This window comes from Chiroxiphia lanceolata, chromosome 6 (genome assembly GCF_009829145.1).
Source record: "Chiroxiphia lanceolata isolate bChiLan1 chromosome 6, bChiLan1.pri, whole genome shotgun sequence".
Taxonomy (NCBI): Eukaryota; Metazoa; Chordata; class Aves; order Passeriformes; family Pipridae; genus Chiroxiphia; species Chiroxiphia lanceolata.
In genome coordinates this window covers 59866743-59886626 of record NC_045642.1, presented here as the reverse complement: position 1 = coordinate 59886626, position 19884 = coordinate 59866743, and the positions used below count along the sequence as shown (strand labels likewise).

Below are 19884 nucleotides of genomic sequence, written 5' to 3'. Positions count from 1 at the left end.
GCTTGGCACAGGCCACCCCACCACTTCCCCCTGTGACTCCTGAGAGCTGCTCTGCTTTGTAACCACGTGTGTGCACCAGCTGTACTCAACTCCAACCAACAGCTCCTTGCTTTAGAGGCTGTGATGTTCAGCACACAAAGGTAAGTGTAAGACACCTTCATCGTGGCTTTGGAGAACCTTTATTTAAATGAGATCAGTTTTACATCCTTACTAGAGGCTTCTCATCCCCTTTTTTGAGGGGGAAGAGAAGGTGGGAGGGAGGTGGGAGGTGAGGTGTGAGGTGGGAGCTGGTGTGTTGCAAGTGGAGTGAACCCTCCACTCAAGACATTTGCCATTTGATTAGGGGTTTTGGTTTGGGTTTTTCTTCCTAGACAGTACTTTCCATCTTTGTCATGGCATAAACATGATTTGCTCTGGTTGGAAACTTCCCATAATTTACAAATGGGTTGTTATTCTTTTATTATCACTCAGTGAAGTAAGGATTTTTCTTACCTGGATAGTGTGTGGCCGGAGGTACGTCCAGAGATTACTGAGGACTTTGTCAACAGCAAGGTCACCAAGGGTATAAGAGCAGGTGAGTTAACCAATGCAGAGGAGTGGTAACTTAGCCAAGGGCTGAATTAGGTGTCAGTGCCATGGTAAACATTTCAAAAGTGAAGTTCTTGCTTCCTCATGGCTGCTGCTGCCCAGTGCACCACCAGTGCTGCTGAGATTGGCCTCTGCTCTGTACAGGAACTAGAATTCAGCTTCTATTTCACACTGTAATTGCCAGAGGCTGTTCTGCTGCAGGAACATTCTCTGCTCCTCGCTCCTGCTGCTCTGTAGTTTTAACAAGTGCCAGGTTTAGCACAGGGCTAAGCACTGCCTAAAATGGGTTGCAAGAACAGCATTGCTCCCTCCCTTCCCCACTGCCCCATCCACTGTTAGCCTTCACCAAAAGCCACAGGACTGAGGCCTGTGGACCCTGGAGGGGTGCCAAGACCCAAAGATTAAGTAACTTCTAAACATTGTTTCAGAACTTCAGGGATTTAGCCCTCAATACCATTTTCCTCAAGGAACATTTCACAAGCACAGACCAGACATCCCAACCTACAGCAACCTACTTGAGGGTTTGTTTTTTTGCTCAACAAGAATTAGGAATGAAAGTGAGGGAAACAGGATCCTGGGGTATATAATTTTTAGGCTGCTCACCAGGTATTTGCCAATGTCATAGCAGCAGAAAAACAGCATCACAGCAGCCCAGCCTCTCGTGTGCCTCAATGCTTGTAAGCTTAAAAATTCAGCCTGTGGGAACTTTGACATGAAACAGGTATGTTTAGAAAGATTTTTATTTACTCAAGTGTGGCATCAGCTTGATAGATTTGTCAAGATAGAGGATGATAAAGATATAACAAAAAAAAAAAAAAAAAAAAAAGCTGTTGCTTGCAGTCACACAGTATGAAAAGTTTCTCAGCCTTAGCACAAGAACAGCACGATGTTGTACAGGCCCATCCTTACTTATTCTTTCTTGTGTAAGAGGCATCAGCATCCTGAAGGGAGAAGACATTAAATCAGTATTTCACCCCCCACTTTCTGCTCTGTTGAAGTTCTTCACTCACAGTGTTTTTTCTTTGAAAGAGCTTGTGACAGGGGGCAGTTACACTGTGGAAGTAGGAAGTTTCATTTTCGCATTTCCTGCTTCTGGAGTACTTTTAATGTGGGGGGGTTTTTTGTGCCAAGTTCAACAAAAACAGAGTAATAATAAATAGCATCTACCAAGCAGTACTGCAGGGACAGAAGGCAGCACATCTGCCCCCGGGGCTGCCAGTGTGGGTGAAGAGCCCTGACAGACAATAGCACTGTGTCACACCCTCCTGGGAGGTGCTCAGGTTACGTGCCTGACACAAAAACTAGACACGACCAAGGGAGATTTTTTCCACAGTCCTAATTCTAAGATGCATTAAACAATTTACACCAGTGACTTATAACTCTGCATTAAGGGTGAGTCCTGAACTTGCAGCCCGTGTGATGGAGATCAGAGCAAGCCCTGGGGCACTACAAGATGTTCTGACTTTGCTGTGCTGTGACCACACCGTGTAACTCTACACTAGCAGGCTGCAGGGATGGACTCTGGCCGGGCATCAGCTGCTATGGAAGCGAGGAGGGGAAAAAAAAAAAACCCACAAACAAACCAACCAGGAACGGATCCAAAATGCAATCCCAACGTTCCCTTGGCCAAAGAGTCAGTCAGCACTCACCACTCCGCTCTTGAAGTTCTGTATCCTCCTCTTGCCCATCCTGTTCATGAGCCACCAGGCCCAGGTGGGCGCGTACTGCCACAGGTAGCACACGGCCAGGTAGGGGTGGTCGCTGATCCAGGCCTCCTTCAGGTCGTTTGCCGTGCTCACCAGGGTGAGCCGCGCACAGCGGTCAGTGGGCATCTTGTGGGACTGGTCACCGCTGTTCTCCAGGGACTGGGCGGGAGAGAGGGCAAGCAGGGATTAGAGCCGGAGCCCAGGGAAGGACACAGGCCAAGCTCTGCGTGACAGGCATACTCCTCCCAGCCTCCCCAGCCAGTACGGCAGAGGCTGGGGCTGGTCTTCACTGTGGGAACACTTCCCACCTTCCTTTGGCTTAATTAAAGCACCCTTTTAATTAATGCCTTGATTGATGGGTCAAAGGTTTAAAAAAAAGAAAAAAAAAAAATGGATCTCCAAGTTCTGCCCTGCTTCAGCACAGCTTCTACTGGATGGTGACACAGATTATTGGAATAGGTTACCCCCCTTCCTGCAGCTCCAGGAAATGGGAACACCCCATGGGAAATGGGAGCATTCCCAGCTTTCTGCCCCCTTCTATGCTACAAGTTACTCAGTAACCAAGTTAGCTGATGAGGACACATTCCCCATTAACTTAAATATTCCTGCCAACTCTCCCTCCATGGGTAATCTCAGCCAAGGGAAAAGCAGGAGGCTGCCTTGGAGCAGGGATGTCTACCCCAGGTCTTGTCCCCATGTATCACTGAGTGAACATAAAACACCCCTGTGAACTTACACACATTTCACTGCAGCACAAACACACTTCTCTAGCAATCTGTTCTTGTTTCCCAGGGCAGAAGCAGTTCTGGTCTAGATTTGCTCTTCCTCCCTGGTCTTCTGCCACGCTGAAATCTGAGGAATGTGTTTTGCAAGCTTTCCCCATTGCTCAGAGTACATCTTTTCTTTCATGCAATTATCAAGCTTTGCAAGCCAAAAATCCTTCCAGAACTGGATTCAGCAATGGGAGAACCCCTCCCCCTCACTGGTGGGTTATCCTGAGCTTCAGATTGATTGAATTTAGGGCAGATTACAGTTTGATGTATCACAGTGGCAATTTTTTGCCAGCTGCTTTGTTAGGACAGCCTTTATTAAAGGCCACTGTGCAGCTGGAAGGTTTTGCTTTTCCTCCTGGAACAATCCCTAACAGGAAAGGAATGCACAGCTCCTGTCAGCTGAGCTGAGGCTGTGCCAGCAGCAGCGTCACCCACCAGGGCACAGCGTGACCAGGGCAAACAAAACCCTACCTGTGCCCAAGGACAGTGTTCTGCAGGCAGAGCTGAGCTGTGTCCAGAAAAGCCTGGACTTTCCCCCAGAACTGCAGCACAGTGGCTGTACAGTAAATTTTACCAGACTTGGGTTGTATGTGTTGGAAGAGAGAAGGCATAAAACAATTATCAAACTCAATTTTTTTATCATACAGACTTGACAGTTCTGTACCACTCAAAGCACTTCTTGGTAAAAAGATGAGGTCAGTGTTTGCTGGGAGGAGAAAAAGAAAAGAAAACCACGAAAGGATCACTGGCCCTGCAGCAAAAATTGGATTTATAACAACAGAACTGAGTTCTTACCTTTGCAAGATTCTCTGTAAAGACATTTTGGATAATCTTGGACTGCACAGGCCCTGGGCAGATGTTGATGATGCTGATCTCAGGGTAGTCAGTCAGCTCAGTCCGCAGGGAATTAAAAAACCCCTAGAAGAAAAGAATATAATGAAATCTTCCTTTTACCATGTTTTTGCAAGGTTTAACTGACTACATCTTTTCATACTAATTCATGCTGTAAAAATTTAACAGTATTCCACTAAAATTCCTCCTACTTTCTTTGACTTTCCACAATCAACGGCTAATTTAACATCTTATCAGCAATCACAGACATTGACATACAAACCAGTGTGCAGTGTATTGTCTGTTTGGGAAGACAAGGATAATTTTGCTGAACCACATCCAGATTCTGCTGTCCCTGAGGACAAGCTTTGCTATTCAGTAGTGGAAATGCCACCAATTCTAAGAACTACAATATCATGGAAATTACCTTTTCTAGGTGATTTGCTCTTTGTGGTGAGATTAAAGGTTTCATATGGTTTCTATCAGTTAAGTGGCTTTACGGAGTAAGTGGCTGGTTTTATGGCAGAGAAGGAGGAAAACTTTTCAGCACAGCAAGTCAAAGGTGCACCCTGACAAATTTAGAGGGGGCAATTCTGCACCACTGAATTCACTGCAAACTTTGAAATCTGCATCCACACAGATATAAATCTTATTTCAGCTCAGGAATATGACACCAGTGTATCCAAGTTAAACTGTAATTACAAAAACCTGCAAGTACTTCTTTTCTTTAAGCTAACAGGATACAAGTTCTCTGAATCTGGGTAACATTTCACATTTACATGGCAACTGTTATGGGAAACACGAGCAATTCTGGAGGGCACTGGTCAGGCACTGGTCAAGTACTGATGATTTAGCCAACACCCCATCATGTCTTATCTTTGATCTGCTTAGTAACAGTTCCCTGTATTTATTCCAACATGAAATTTTGTGTCACAGCAGAGACAGAGAGTGAGCACAGGCTGATAAACTACCACTGTAGTAAAATGTTATCACTTGTACTCCCCTCCAGCTTGGGAAGAGGGCTGGCTGACCCAGAGCAACTCACTGGGTAGCAATACAGGGTTAAAACCAGCCAGATAAGAGCCTGTGATGACACAGAAGCATCAGCTGGGACAAGCCACAGAAGCTTTTGCACACTCTGACCAAGAACATGAGCTCCAGTTTCCCAATTGCTTGTGGCTAATTCCAGTGTATGGGTTGCACACAGGCTTTGCAGCTCGGTTCCCTATAAAAACCCTGACAGCATATTTGAAGTCATAAGTACCTGCAGGCCCCAGAGCTGGTGTCAGACCTTCCTTCACAGCATGGCAGCAAAGCCTGGAGAGGACTAAGTTCTAATGTTAAAGACACTTATGTGCCCAGAAATCTGCTCCTGGACCACAGGAATCTGCCAGCCACCCAGATTTTTTGGATTAAAAAGCCAGGCCCTCCCTTGGATTACCTCCTGCCCTGAGAGGAGCCTCCTCCAGCCCACTGAGCACCTTCAGATGTGGCACCAACACAGCTGTGAAAACCAGAATCTTACATGTACTCAGGTCCCTCTGGAGGCTCTATATACAGCTTGTACATGCTCTCTAATTCCAGCACTTATCTTTGATATCCAAAGATAGCTGGTATCAAATTCCTCCACTTCCTCCCAGGAGACAAGCTTTAAGTTCCTAAGAAAGAAAAGCAGTTGCTCTCTGAATTCAGGCAGGGACAGACCCAGATTTGGGAGCAGTAAAGGAACTCAAGTGCAAGAGGAAGAACCTGAGTGTCTCCACCAAGCCCAGACTGCAGCCAGCTCTGCCACACAGACACAGGGTGTGTGGGACAGGAACTGCTCCCAGCCATCCCTGGGCCTTTCCAGCTTGGTGAACAAATCCCAGAAGATGCTGAAGAAGGCAAGGCTGAAATGACTCCTATGACAGAAACATTTACAGATTCCACTGATGACCAGAGAACTGAACAAAAAGAGGAGTTTTTGCTGCTCAGTGCAGTCTATGGACTTATTAGGCAAGTTCCTGATGAAGGGACACTTTGAAGGCCACTCCACACTGATCCACTCCATGTGCCACCAATTAGATGAATTACAGCTGGATGAATGGCACAGGATCTCCATGAGCATCACCTCACCAAGAGAGAAACTGCATCAGTCAGATGCAGACTCCCATGGACTCAACTCAGACTCTTACAGCATTGAAACAAAGGATAATTTCATCACTAGAACATTGTTATGAAGAATTCCAGTTGGCATGAATCAAAGCGTGATTGTTTCAAGAACAAATTCTAATTCTAAGCAGAATTCCTTCCTTCCTCCTCCAACTGCCATTTAAAAGAATTTAAAAAACAAAACCAGAACAAAACCAGCAAAAGGAGGGACTTTTCCACAAAAAGTATGATTAAGATTGCAGCATTAAGGGTGTCAGCTGTGATGGACTCCAAGGCATGAATTAAAAAAACCAAACCAAACCAAAACCCATAACAGATGAATTCATGTGAGACAGGCTCACATACTTAATAACTAGTGGCCAAAATGCAACCTTCATTTCAAGAAGGTCTTAAAATACAGGTGGATACATGCTGGGAAAACACAACAGGAAGAGCATCACTTTAAGCTTTGTCTTATTTTTCCCCTCCCTTCTCTCCAGCTTTGTGGGTCCCTTCCAACTCAGAATATTCTGTGATATCTGTGATTTCTTCTTGGTCACCATCAGAGATGGGCTACAGGGCTATCTGAAGAGGGCTGCCACTCTTGCAGACTTCCCTTACCTGAACTGTACTGGTGAAGTTCAATATTCAAAAAAAGCTTTTCCTAGTTTTTGGGGCTTCCTGCCCTCACTTAGCCATAGCTCCAGACCAGGAGAGACTCTCAGACAGAGTCTTTTTGAAATCTATGCTGCAAATCACAAGTTTCAACACCTGCAATTGGTATTTGTAGAATTACTGTGAAAGAAACAAGAATGGAGGTTAAAGCCTGGCCTGGTTGAGCAGAGGGAGAAGCTAACGAAGATATAAGCAATTCAGAGAGCATATTTTAATTAATTTCAGAAATCTATCTCTTTAAAGCTCTGTCCACGCTCTCAATCTTAACATGAGATTCAGAATTCCGAGTATTTTTAAAGCAGCACATGAATTCCTTGTGCTCTGCAATTAATTAGCCCTGCTTAGCCCAACTGCACCACACCCAGAGATAATTCAACCAAAAGAAAATTTAATAAATAAAGGAGCATGAAGGGGATCCAGGCTTCTGCTCACTGCATTCTTCTAATTTAAATCTACTAGACTTAACCCAAAAGTTGGCCTCTGATGGGCAATGTCAGCACTGCTACTCCAGTGAAGAGCAGCAGATCCCTCCCCACCACTAAGGGAAAACTTTGTCAGCAGAGACCTGTCACCATCGTCTACCCCTCCATTCTTTCACGTAGCTTTGCAGTGTCAGCCACTTGTTACATTTTTGTTGTTGTTAGTCAAATTATCAAAAAGATATTGATCCCCCAGGTTAAGCAGTTATTTACTCTGTTGACGTGCTTAAATGCAGCAGGGAGGGCAAAGGTGCCAGTTATTTAAACCACCACTGAGCACAGCTGAAGTTTGTTTTACTGAGACCAAAATGTACATTAGCAGGAAGACAAACAGTGGTGAAAGAGGAATATGTCTAAACAAATTTACCAGTTAAACAAATGATTCCTCAACGACACAGGCAGATACTCTTCTGAGCTCCTCTTTTATGTTTTTCCACTCAAGTGACACTACTTTCAAAAACCCTTTCCAAGCAATACTGAAAGTTAAGTGTTAGGCAGAAGAAACTTCCTAGGACACTGTGAGCTGCAAGTTCTTCACACCAGAACAACATTCAGAACTGTTGGGAAGATTTGTTCAGATATTCCCAGATAGATCAAAAAATTCTCCTTTTCCTAGGTAGTTTGCTTTACCACTTACTGTTCTCACTTCACTGCCCTAAAGGCTTCCTGTAGTCTTAGAACTCTCACCAGTGACTTTTCCTCCCTCACTGAGTTGAGAACTTCTATACAGAATAATCCTCCTCTTTAGGTATTCCCTCATCTGAGGGCCAGAGGTCAAGGTCTTGTGTTTCACAGTGGAATTTTACCCAGGTAGTGGTTAGAACCAACTAAGATGGCACTTGAATTCTAGTCAGAAAACAGATCTATACTGGGAGCTGAGATATTTTGCATTTCAGAGCAAATTAATTTCAGGACTTTCAATACCTGAGGATGCTGTGTTTAATTTCCTGGGAGATTTGTGTTTTCTGCACAGAATAAAGTCCTTTGCCATAGCACTGATGCTGGTCTATTACACAGCAAGACTTAATTAACTTCCAAAATTTAACTTACCTGCAGAGCGTGCTTGCTGGCACAGTACCCAGTGGCAAGAGGAGCTCCCATGATACCCATCACACTGCTCACAGTAACAATCTTTCCTCTTTTCCTCTGGATCATGTGATTCAGGACATACTTTGTTAAAGAGATTGTACCTAGGTAGTTGAGTTCTATGATGGCATTGTAGACATCCAGGTTTGTATCCACAAACAAGGAGCGCTGGGAGCGTCCTCCGTTGTTGACCAAAACATCAATCTTGGGAAAGATAAAGATAAATTAATATAATTTATTTCCTTTAGTTCTTGTGCTTCCTCAGCCAACTCAGTGACACCAAATTAGTTTTCAGTTATGCCCAGGGATTATTTGTTTGTTGTTGCATCTCTGCGAAGCCTGCTGAAACCCAGAAGGGATAAAAATTCAAGGACTTTTTGGCAAGTTTAATACTGATACTGAATAAAGATGTAGACACCAGTGAACTTATCATAAAATAAAATAAAAGTAGAATAAGAACATAAATGCAGGTCCAGGAGGTAGAGAAGAAAAAGCAGTTTAACCCCAGAAGCACACCTTACCTTGCCAAAATGCTTAAGAACACTGTTGGTTGCAGCTTCATGAGAGGATCTGTCAGTCAAGTCAAGACGTAGAACAAGGATATCTTTTTCACTCAAGCTGCTGATCTCTAAAAACAACCATGGAGTGAATGGGAACCAGTAAGAAACTGCTAATGTAACAACTGTAGGAAATGTAACATGCTTTTAAACACCACATTTCAGGAAAAAGGCACCAAGAAACTCTAACACCAAGTTGGAAACTAAATGCTTGCTTTGTTTTCATTTTTATCTCCACCAAGAATCCACTTTTAACCTGTTCCTACCAGGTCCTTCTTTTCTCATCATTATGCTTTTGTACACAAAAAACCTGACTTTACCAAAACAGGCTGGTGTAGCTCCATACAGACAAATCAATTCTCCAAATAAATTCCAACAGTTGGGAGTAACGTGCATCCAAATTTTTCTCTGAGCCAGTCAGAAGCACAGCACATGGGCAGCCCTGACATTCTGCTTGGATGTTAACAGGTCAAGCACGTTTATTCCTGATAACAGGACTAGTACAACTTAGAGCCAAAACACAACATCCATACCTGAGTAGCTATGAGGCCAAGTCTAGAGGAGCTGGATTATTGGGGCATTATTGGAGGAAGCAGGAGGGTTTTGTTTAACTGGCAGTTTTAACACATCTGTCTCCTGAAATAAAAGTCAGCTGCCATCAAGTTCCAGCCCTCATGTTGAGTGCTTCTACCACTGTCTCTTCAGAACAACTGACCTCTTCCATAGAAGGCATTTCTTGAGCACTGATTTCTTACCCTGGGGTTTCAGGACAGATGACTCACAAAACCAAAATATTCATCACTTCACCTTTTTTAACTACACACAGCATGATTTTTTGTTTTATTTACATTAGCTTGATAGTGCCATTTTTGTTTCTAAATCATTTCCCAGCCACAGCTAAGTGTACCTGCTCCCCTTTAAGCAGCTGAACTCTACAGAGAGCCTCAGGCCTTGATTTTTTAATTACTACTTCTTGCAAATACATGGAAGGTTAAACTTTGTCTTAACAGTGATGAAGAAATAAAGAGGTTACTTAAAGCCACCAGCTGCCTCTGTTCAAAGGTCATTAGTACTTAAGCCACTGGTTAAACTGTCTGGTTTAATGCTTCAAGTATTTCCATTTATTGCTCCCTCCAACCCCTCCATGTGTATTTTCCCTTCAGTTTCTTCCAGAAATACAGCAGTAAAATCCATGTAGTTTAAGCTGCCCTCTCAGAGACACAGCTCCACCTCATGCTGCCTCAAGCAGATTTGCAGGGCTGAAACCTTTCAGGGTGTGGAGTGTTTCTGCCTTGGATTAACAAGACCACACACTCAATCCAGCCACAAAAACTACAGGAGGAGAAACAAAAGAGCAGAGGAAGAGACACAGACTGCTGATAAGGAAGGAAGCGCTCTTTTATAAGATGTGAGAAACTTCTGACATCAGGGAATTTCAAACAAGAAACCTTGTTTTGGAGCAATCCAGAGTCCAGTTTGATTTCCACTCCCCAAAGCACTCAAATTGTATCTCTCTAGCAGTTTCCTTAATTCTTTTCTAGGGTGAGGAATCCTTACTCTAGGCACTCCTCATAGACAGCTTTCACAAAACTTCAAACATTCCTGTTCCCCTTTTTCTAAACTACTTCTCCCATTCACTCATCCCATGTTTTTCTCTGGCTGGGCACAGCACTGTGCCCAGTGCCAAAGGCATGGGCACGTCCCAGTTTATACACTGCCAGAATGATGTTCTTCATTGCTTTTACTAATAACCCCCAACATTCCACTGCCTTTTTTTTGCCTGCTACCAAACTGATGTGTTTAAGGGAACAATAATGACACCCAGAAAAACACTTGGTCCCAAGTGGGAGACCTTAGTTCGGAGTTCATTGATCAGGTTTCAGATCAACGAGACTTTTCAATACATGTGAACCCCAGATCTCAGTTTCTCATAACATGACAAACACTATTGCTCAGTGCAGTGTTTTCCAGCTCTTCAGCATTTCCTCTTCTTTTATTTCTCCCTTGTGTGATGCCATTAGACAGAAGTTGAGCTTTTAGCAGAGGCTGATCCATGTGACCTCCTGGGGTCCATTCCCCAACCTCCATTACTGCACCATTCTTGAACTCACAGATTGCCTGTCACTCATTTGGCCTATCCATATTTAAATCATATTTGAGCTCTGTCAAGCCAGGAAACATCCTGCTTACTTGTATTCTTTTTAGGGTTTTTGAGAGAAAGCAGCCTCCAACATTTCTGATAGAATTCAGCTCATGTTGCAGAGAGTGGTTGGGGGAAATAGAGCAGCCACTTGCAGGAGCCTTGTAAGTTATACAAGTTGTTTTCTCTCCCTCCTGCACAAGTGCAATGAAGTGTTGAGTTGGCATATGCATGACTCAACAGGTATTACCATAGCTCTTACAGGGCTTTCCTTCTCTCTCTCCCTCAGCTTTTAGGCAGTGTAGAGTGCATAAACCTGTATCACAGGGTGGTGTCACTAAATTTTGAACGAGATACATGTGCTTGTTTCTGACATTCAGTTCAGTTGCTGCTGTGTACAGCCTCTCCAGCAGCCATGTCACAGCCCATTAGCTCCAATTATGCCCCATAATTCAGCCAAATTCACGTTGATGTTACATGTTGCAGCTCAATCCTAATCCACCCCACGCTACTCAGACCTTGCAGAACAGTCTTGAACTCAACTGCAAAGAGAAAACATGCAGGTGGAAGCAGGGACAAGCCACTCAGGAAGCACATGGACCACTGCCCAAGCATGTAGGGATGGAATCAGGAAGATCAACAACTAGATGGAGTTGAAACTGGTGAGGAATGTGAAAGGCAACAAAGGCTTCACAGGCACAGCGGCAACAGAAAGGAAACCAAAGACACAGTGAGCTCACTGCTGAGCAGGGATGGTGAGGGGGAAGTGAGGAAGGGCACAGAAAAATGTCAGGTACTTATTGCCTTCTTTGCCTTAGTCTTCTCTGGCAAGATCTCCTCTCAAGTCTCCCACACTCCTGAGGCTGAACTCTGGGGGAAATAAATGCTAACAGAGTCAGAGGAAGACAAATTAGGGACAAATCGCACATATAAGCAGGGCAATATATACATCCAAGATTTACAAGAGCTGACTGATATCACTTATCTTTGGAAGGTCCTTGGTAAGTGCAGTAACTCCCCAGTGACTGGAGAAAATGAAGTGTCACACAGCCTAACCTCAGCCCTTGGGAAAGTTATGTGGCAATTCCTCCTGAAAGCAATTTCCAAGTACATGAAGGAGAAGTAGGTACATGGGAAAAGCCTGCATGGATCTAGCATGGCCATATACTGCCTGACCAACTTAATTGCTTTTTGTGATCTGTGGTATCTCTCCCTGATCAATATATTTTAGTATCTTCATTAATGAACCCAATGATGGGACAAAACACAGGTTTTGAGAAAATCTTCAGTTAATATCAAGGTCAGAGGAACAGCTGCTCTGCTGCAGAGCAGGACTGCCATGGAGAGGCATCTTTACAAGCCCTAAGAACAGTCTGACAAACTTCATTAAGCTCAATAAAGTCAAATGACAAACTTCCCACCTGGGTCAGCACAATGCTCTGCAGTACTGCAGGCCAACATCCAGCTGGTTACAGATCAGCTCCCCAAACAAGACCTGAGGTCCTGATGAAAGGACAACAGCAAGCTGAGAGTAAGTCAGCGATTGGTTCTGGCAATTACAAATGCTAATAGGATGCACTAACAAAAGCAGACTGAGGGAAAGTGATTTTTAAGAGCCTCTACACAGCATTCTCAGACTGCATCTGAAGCACTGTGTCCAGTCTTGGACCCCCCTAGTTCAAAGAAATACACATACACCAGAGATAGTGTAGAATAGGGCCACTAAGATGGTCAAGGAAAGGGGTAGTAGCTGGATTTACGTGGCCTTGAGAAGCAAAGGATGAGAGTGAAGTGTGTTCAATTAGTCTGGAAGGCTGGTGATAGAAAACATGAAGTAACTGTCATAGAATCACAGACTCAGAGAATGGTTTGGGTTGGAAGGGACCTTAAAGACCATCCAGTTCCAACCCTCTGCCACTGGTAGGGACACCTTCCACTAGACCAGGTTCTCCAAGCCCCATCCAACCTGGCCTTGAACACTTCTGGGGATGGGACAGCCACAGCTTCTCTGGGCAATCTGTGCCAGGGCCTCACAGGGAATAATTTCTTCCACATATCTAAACATGTCCTCTGTCAGATTAAAGCCATTCCCCCTTGTTCTATCACTTCATGCCCCTGTTATGTTTCTGTGTTACTGAAGAGTTTCCAATATTCCTATTCATCAGACCTTTAGTTAAAGGTTAAAGTTTAGCAGCAAATATTTGCAAAGCACAGGGCTACACAAGACTTTAAAGCTCACACATAGCACAACTCAGACATTCACAGGGTCACTTAAAAGTTGACAGAAGCAGAAATCACCTCAGAGAAGTCTGTACTCTTGGTGCACATAAATTGAAATAACATTTCTGAATATTCCCTTGACACATAACCCTCTCATACAAGTATTTCCTGAAAATGCCTATCCAGGATTAGAGCTCCTGCCAGCCCATCTTGTGTTATCAGTTTTGCAATGATAACAAACAGCCACAGATGCAGATGTAGTTGCAGACTCCTCCTGACCACTAAACACAGCACTGACATTCTGTCACAACTGCCACCCTGTCATCGCACGTCCCCTGCTTCTTTTTAAATGTAAACCTCTAAGTGGCTGCTTTTTGGAGCCATCAGTAAACAAAACTGAGGAGTTGTGCATTTTTGAAAGTTCCTTGAGAGATTTTCTGAGTAGGCTGCTGCAGCTTTTAGCTTTCTAGAAATGTTTAGGTGATAACCCAAGAAAAACATTTCAGTGTTCCCTAGCACACGTTCCAAGTAGACTGTAGACATTCTATCAACATTACTAGGAAGGAACTGCTGGTGTGATAACAGATTCCCTATAAAACACTGCATCCTGAGCTCTAGAGGATAAACAGCCTGGAAGAGGTGTAACATTAACCATGTTCAAAACCTCTGTCAGCATGAATTAACTGTATATTCCTCTCCCTGCCAAAACAGAAAACAGGAGGGAAAAAGAGAAACAGGAGAAATGAAACCAGACTACTGACTCCACAGGCATATGAAAGACAAATGGAATAGTTAAACATTCCACTTCACATTTGTTCCTTTTGATCTACAGGAGATCCTTTTTCTTGCACATTCTTAGAACAACTTCTGAACATTTCTACTCGTTCCTGTTCTAAAGAGCAAAGTCAGTCATCGCTCTGCCTGTAACACACACAAACCTGAAGAAAGATTTCTCAGCAGGGTGCACCTACATGCTTTGGTTCTTTACAGGATGATACCCCTGAGATTGTTTCCACCATTCCCCACAGTATTTATTGCATTTCTTAATCTAGTATCTTACAAGACCACTTGCAGTTGATAAGGAGATTTTTAGAGGCTTATGAAGGAACTTGTAATGCAAGTCCACACAAAGGCTTCTCACTCAAAAAAAAAAGAAAATACCAGCTTCAAAGGTACAGTGAAGCCCTGTATAAAGCTGACTTTCACCATTAAATTTATTCCTATGACATGTGGGTTAGTGTGTCTGTGGCAATTCCACCACAGTAAGAGTGGAGCTGTCTGCATGAAGTAGTAAGTTGTACTTACCAAGGCATTTCTTTTTCACTCTCTCCAGCTCATCCTCCCTTCTTGCAGAGATGGCAAGCAGGGCTCCTATCTTTGCCAGCTGGTAAGTCAGTTCTTCTCCAATTCCACTTGAAGCTCCTGTCACCCAGACAACTTTGCCACGCAGCTCATTTTCTGTCAAAGGAATCAAGACAGCAGTTTACACATTGCCAATGCCAGGATAAACATCTAACTCACTGCAGGAGTACAATCTGATACTGTTTTTAAGAATTCTGATACTGTTTTTTAGAGATATGCTCCAGTTTGGGGGTATTACAAAATCCTGACTTCTTTATTTTTTAGTCACATGAAGTTGTGAAATTGTTCATAGCTGTCCTGTTGCCATTTGAACTTTGTCCCAAGGGTCATCTGAATAAACATGGGTTATTTACCTGATGGAAGAAATTTGATTGCATTTCTGCAAGCCATCCACACATAGCAACTCCACTAACCTCATCAACCAGAGCTTCAGAGAAAAAGGGGGAAGAGAATTCTTGGAAGTAACAGGAAACAGTTACTGTATTGCAAATCCAAAGAAAAGCCTAAGCAAACCCTTCCAAATAATGTTTCATCCCAATAACGTTCCTAAGTAACTGCTGACAGAACAGAATCCTCTGAACAAAGACAGCAGATCATAAAAACCCAAATGGGTGTTAATTCACTTTGTTTTGTATCTGATGCAGGTTAATTCCTGCATTGGCCAGAGCACAGCACACAGAGTTCCCAAGGTGTAAGTTCACATGTGAATTCCCCATGTAGCCACAGTTCCTGCCCTGACACGCTTTCTTAACCTGTAGCAAAAATAAGAACATCTTACTCCTCTTACTCCTTTGCTGATAGGCCTGTTCCCCCTTGTTTACAATCATTCCCATTCCATGGTACACCTGGGTACTGGGAAAAGGCTCAGTTTTCCAGACATGCATCCAAAACCATCAAGTACAACAGACGGTTGAAAATCACCCATTTAATTCTAGAACATGATTTAAGGATGGATGATCACTCACTAATATCGCAGCACTTTCCAGAATGTACCATTGCCTGACACTTGTCTGTGTTCTCCAAGATCAGTTTTAGTGAACAGTAGTCTTGGGGAAGATCTGTCTCACTCAGAGCACTGCTGACAGGAGCTCCTCTTTCTCTTTCTCAAGTTCATGAAGAGTAGTATTTCAACATCTTGCCAACCAATAAGATGTCATGGCACAATTCAAACAGCAGAGCCAAAAGCAGTTCCTGAGACTTTAGGCCAGTTCCACTCTGAAAAGTGCCACAGTAGCATTTTTCAGCTTTTTAAGCTGAAACTTACCCATCATTTAATTTAGCAAAAGTACTTCTTTTTCATGGCAGCTGGTGGCTGGCACTGCTTTTACTTCCTGCTTACTCCAGGGATTCATTTCCTGGTTTTCTCTACACCACACTGTGTTTCAAATTTCTACTTCTGGAGTCTTAATGACACAAAACCCACAAAGACATCAGCACCAAAACCTTCTACTCTTTTGACAAGAGCAGAGAGCACTCAAGACTGACTGTCAGAGCTCAGCGTGAGTTTGTGGGACTGGCAGTGAGTGGTATTTGTCTTTTTTTAAGCTGACTGTATTTTAGCCAAAGAAAAATCCCTCATAAAAAACAAGCTTTTGCGGTTTGGGTTTTTTTTTTTTTGTTTCTAAAAACACTAACAACAGCAACAAGAGTCACTTCCCAAAGGAGAGATGTATTCTAAGGTTATGAGCTTGGGAGGTGGAAAGAGAAGTTGTAGGAATATCCACTGTATTCATCATTATACCAAATGGCTGCTGCCTGTAAAGCTTATTCACACCCTTTTCTTACAGTTTTATTCCAATATATTCCCAATTCATTGAACTAATGACAAGGAACAGGGGGGTTCACCTCTCCTACTACATTTTTTTTTGACAGAAAACACAAGTAGACAAACACTGCATGAACAAAACAACACATGGACATACTTTCAGCCCTGCTTACCACACTCATTCCTCTTGCTACTGAAAACAAATCCGCTTCCTCCTACCCCTTAGTTTCCCAGTTCCCAACCTGTCTTGGGCAGCTTCACAGCAGTTATTCAGGATCTTGTTCTGTGAACAGAATAATTAACTGAGATAAGGCAAGTTTTCCACCAATTCCCCAGCGCTGAGTTACCCAGCACTGAGCTACTGAGAGTTACCATAATGGAAAACCTGAAATCCTGGTGCAGAACAAGTATCAAACCATCAGATTGCTCCAGAGTAAGTGTCCTGTTGTTACTGGAAGTAAGTTTAAAAATTAACCGTGCGAAATTAAAAAATAAAAGCAGATTATACTGTTACTGACCATTAACTACTGTGTTACCAGGCATAACAAATGAAAGGTCGGACAGTCACACTGCAAGTAATCCAAAAAGTGGGTTTGTAGCTCTATTTAGAGGGGTTTTTTTTTTCAAACATTGTATAGCTCTTATAGCACAAGGCTGCCATGTCATTTCCTTCAGAAAAAATATTTGAGGTGGGGAAGTTTACAGCAGAACATCCTCCCCACAGACCTAAAGAACCACACCATTATTCCCAGATTTCGGAGTAGGCTTTCATACATAAACAGATCCCCTTTAGCTTGATAATACTGGATTGCTTGTAAAAAGCACAGGGTTTAGAGTGACTGTTGTCCAGCTAAGGAAACACAACACACAAGGAAAGGCACCCAGCACCCAGAAATCCTTCTCTCCTGACCACAAACATACTCAGAAAGTGGGAAGCAACCCAGCATCTGCCAATTAAAAAAAAAAAAATCCAGAAGTCAATTTTCTCTATAGAATTGAATCACTGAAATGGAACCAGTCGTACCTACCTTGAAGCCTTTCTCTGTAATTACAGTTTACAGCACAAGAAATATACGAGATCAGTCTGCTTTCTGCCAAATATTTTCATGTCCAAAAACTTCAACATCTATAATGATATTGTAGAAGTGATAACACGATATAATGACTGCAAGAGTGACAGCTCTAACAACAGCTTTAGCTAAAAATCAAGGGATTTTTTATGGGATCCACATGTAATTTATGTAGACACACTCCATTACATGCACAATATCGGGATGAGTAAGAGAAATTTATTTAAATAAACATATTTTCCAGTGTTTGTCACTTCTGTTCTCCTACCTGATTTCCCAAATGGTACCATTTCAGCTATATATTTTACTTACTTACAAGCACTGAGGCTGGGGGTAGGGTGGGGTGCCAAAGCACAGCTCACCTCTTATGCAGTCAAATTTCTGCCTGATTCTTATATTACATGTTGAAACAACTCCATCAAAAAATGACTACATTGCTCTTTATATGGTAACTTTCAGACACTACTTAAAAGTTTTCCAGGCTTCCAATAATTCTCAAGGCTACATTCAGTAATGCTGTCTACCTGAGAGCTCCTACACCTTGGTGTGCACTGCACGTAGATCCCTCAGGACAGAGCTTCAATTCCGGTTGTACTAGTCAGGATTTATCTTGTTTCTCTGTAAAGGTCATGGAAAGACTCAGCACAAAGTCCACACATGAAGATTTTTTTAGTTTTCTTACAGCAAGGGAACTATCTTCCTGATGGAGTTAGTATAAAACCTTGGGCTGCATATCCAAAGAGTTACACAAGATTGTTCACACTGATTTAAATTTAGTAATTTTTAGAGCTTTATTACTTGTGCTAGTCCATATAATGGAGAACAGAAAAGCATGTACATTTGCAGAAGCCTTCTACTGAAAGGAAAACACAGAGATGTCTCAAAGAGTTTGTCCTTCTCCTCTCTCAAACCATTCCTAATGCCAAATTTCACCTGCACCACCACCACCAAATCACAGTCCCAAGCCAAACCTTACTCCATCGTTCCTGATCCACTTTCATTTGATGCAGTCTTATCTCCCTATCTCAACCCAACAACCACTTTCAACTTCCACATGGGACATCTTATAGTGTCCCTCATCCCACCTTCTTTCAGATCAGCTTCCGCCCCCACTCCCTGCTTCCACCTCAAGCACCCACACCCAGAAGCTCACAGCAGCCCCAAATCACCACTGCTGGCTAGGCTGAGGGGGGATATCCAGAAATTTATGGCTTTTCTGAAAAAAAAAAAAAAAAGCCTCTATTAAGCAAACAAAGCCTATGACTTCCAAAGATCTTTGTCCAGAAGTGGGAAGAATTGCAGTCGGATTAGAAAGATCAACACTTGAAGAACATAATTCCTCAAGAGCTAGAATTGAAAGTCCCTGTTTTGGCAGCATTTCATCGAACTTTTGTACCCACGGCTGACAAAGGCAGCACCGTACAGAAACACGCAGAGCCCCTGAGAGCATCGCGTGGGGCTGGTCCCTGGCACCGCTCAGGGCACAATCCTCGGAAGAGGAAACCCCTTTAAACCCAACATTAATATTCACGTTTACTTCGCAGTAAACACTTTCAACACCCCTGCGAAACCGAGATCTATTTGCTTGGAGCTGTCAGGACAAGACGAAGCAGAAGCTAAAACAGACGACGAAGCCGCCGCACGCACCGGGCACGCCCGTCCCCTTCCCAACCCTCCCCTCGACACCACCCCCGCTCCCCGCGGGCCAGGACTGGGAACCTGCCCAGAAACTGTCCAAAACAAGCAAGTTTTGGGGCAAACGCGCCAGCCCCCGCCACGGACCCGCGGGGACCCCATGGAGGCCGCGGCGCGGCTTTTAGGGAGCCGCTTTATCGCCACGGGAGGTCTTATCCAGGCATAGGGGTAGGTAAATTTGTGGTGTTTTTCTAGATAAGCCCACGGGACAGCCGGCGAGGGTTGGTGCCACCGGGCAGCGGCGGCTCTCCGGGGACTCCCCACACGCTGCCGCCACCCCAGAGCAGCAGCGCCCCCCGCCCACGCACCCCGGGCCACACCGCGGCGCGGCCGCCCCGCTCCCCCCTCCCCGCCCCGGGGGCTGCAGGCAGGGGCGGCATTACCTGGCTTCTTCCCCCGCCACTCGGCCCACAGCAGCGTGAGGTCCCCGTCGGCCCGCAGCCAGCGCAGCAGCTGCAGCAGCAGCGCCAGGAGGGCCCCACCCGCCAGCAAGAGGCACAGCGTGCACGCCATCGCCTCGGCCGCAGCCCGCCTGCCCGGGGCGCCCCTTTATCGGGAGCCGCCCCCGCCGCCCGCTGCCAGCGCCGGCCTCCTGCCCGCCTCCCGCCTCCCGCCTCCCTTCCACTCCCGAGCCCTCCCTTCCACGGTCGCTGCGCTCCCCCAGAGGCCGGAGGCGCTGCGGGCCGGGCCGCTGGCGCGGTCAAGGCTGCGGCGATAAGGGCGGGGTTTGCAGGGCAGAGCCCGCGCGTGTGGCCGCGGGGTGAAGGTCGGGTTCTGGGAGCGGGGCGCTCTGTTTTCCCCTCCCCG

The 19884-nt window shown here is 44.5% G+C and overlaps 1 protein-coding gene across 2 annotated transcripts; it reads right to left on the bottom strand.

Annotated features, from left to right (window-relative positions):
* Positions 1 to 1312: 1312 nt before the first annotated feature.
* Positions 1313 to 19614, bottom strand: DHRS7 (dehydrogenase/reductase 7). Of its 2 annotated transcripts, none has more exons than XM_032691175.1 (7): positions 19461 to 19614; positions 14491 to 14643; positions 8790 to 8896; positions 8233 to 8472; positions 3863 to 3985; positions 2238 to 2453; positions 1313 to 1529 (listed from the first exon to the last, which is right to left on the bottom strand). In XM_032691175.1, the coding sequence occupies exons 1-7, from the start codon at positions 19588 to 19590 to the stop codon at positions 1494 to 1496; spliced, it is 1005 nt and encodes a 334-aa protein (XP_032547066.1). In that variant the 5' UTR covers positions 19591 to 19614; the 3' UTR covers positions 1313 to 1493. The 2 variants fall into 2 exon arrangements, with proteins under 2 accessions (XP_032547066.1, XP_032547067.1); XM_032691176.1 differs by lacking the exon at positions 19461 to 19614 and adding an exon at positions 15513 to 15558 and having other exon boundaries at positions 1338 to 1529.
* Between the last annotated feature and the right edge of the window lie 270 nt (positions 19615 to 19884).

Bases quoted from the DNA above. Each gene is read 5' to 3' on its own strand.
- DHRS7 (XM_032691175.1), bottom strand. From the start codon at position 19,590: ATGGCGTGCACGCTGTGCCTCTTGCTGGCGGGTGGGGCCCTCCTGGCG. The intron at 3,986-8,232 runs GTAAGTTAAATT...CTTTTCTTCTAG, and splicing joins CCAGCAAGCACGCTCTGCAG to GGGTTTTTTAATTCCCTGCG. The intron at 2,454-3,862 runs GTAAGAACTCAG...TCTCCCGCCCAG, and splicing joins TTACAGAGAATCTTGCAAAG to TCCCTGGAGAACAGCGGTGA.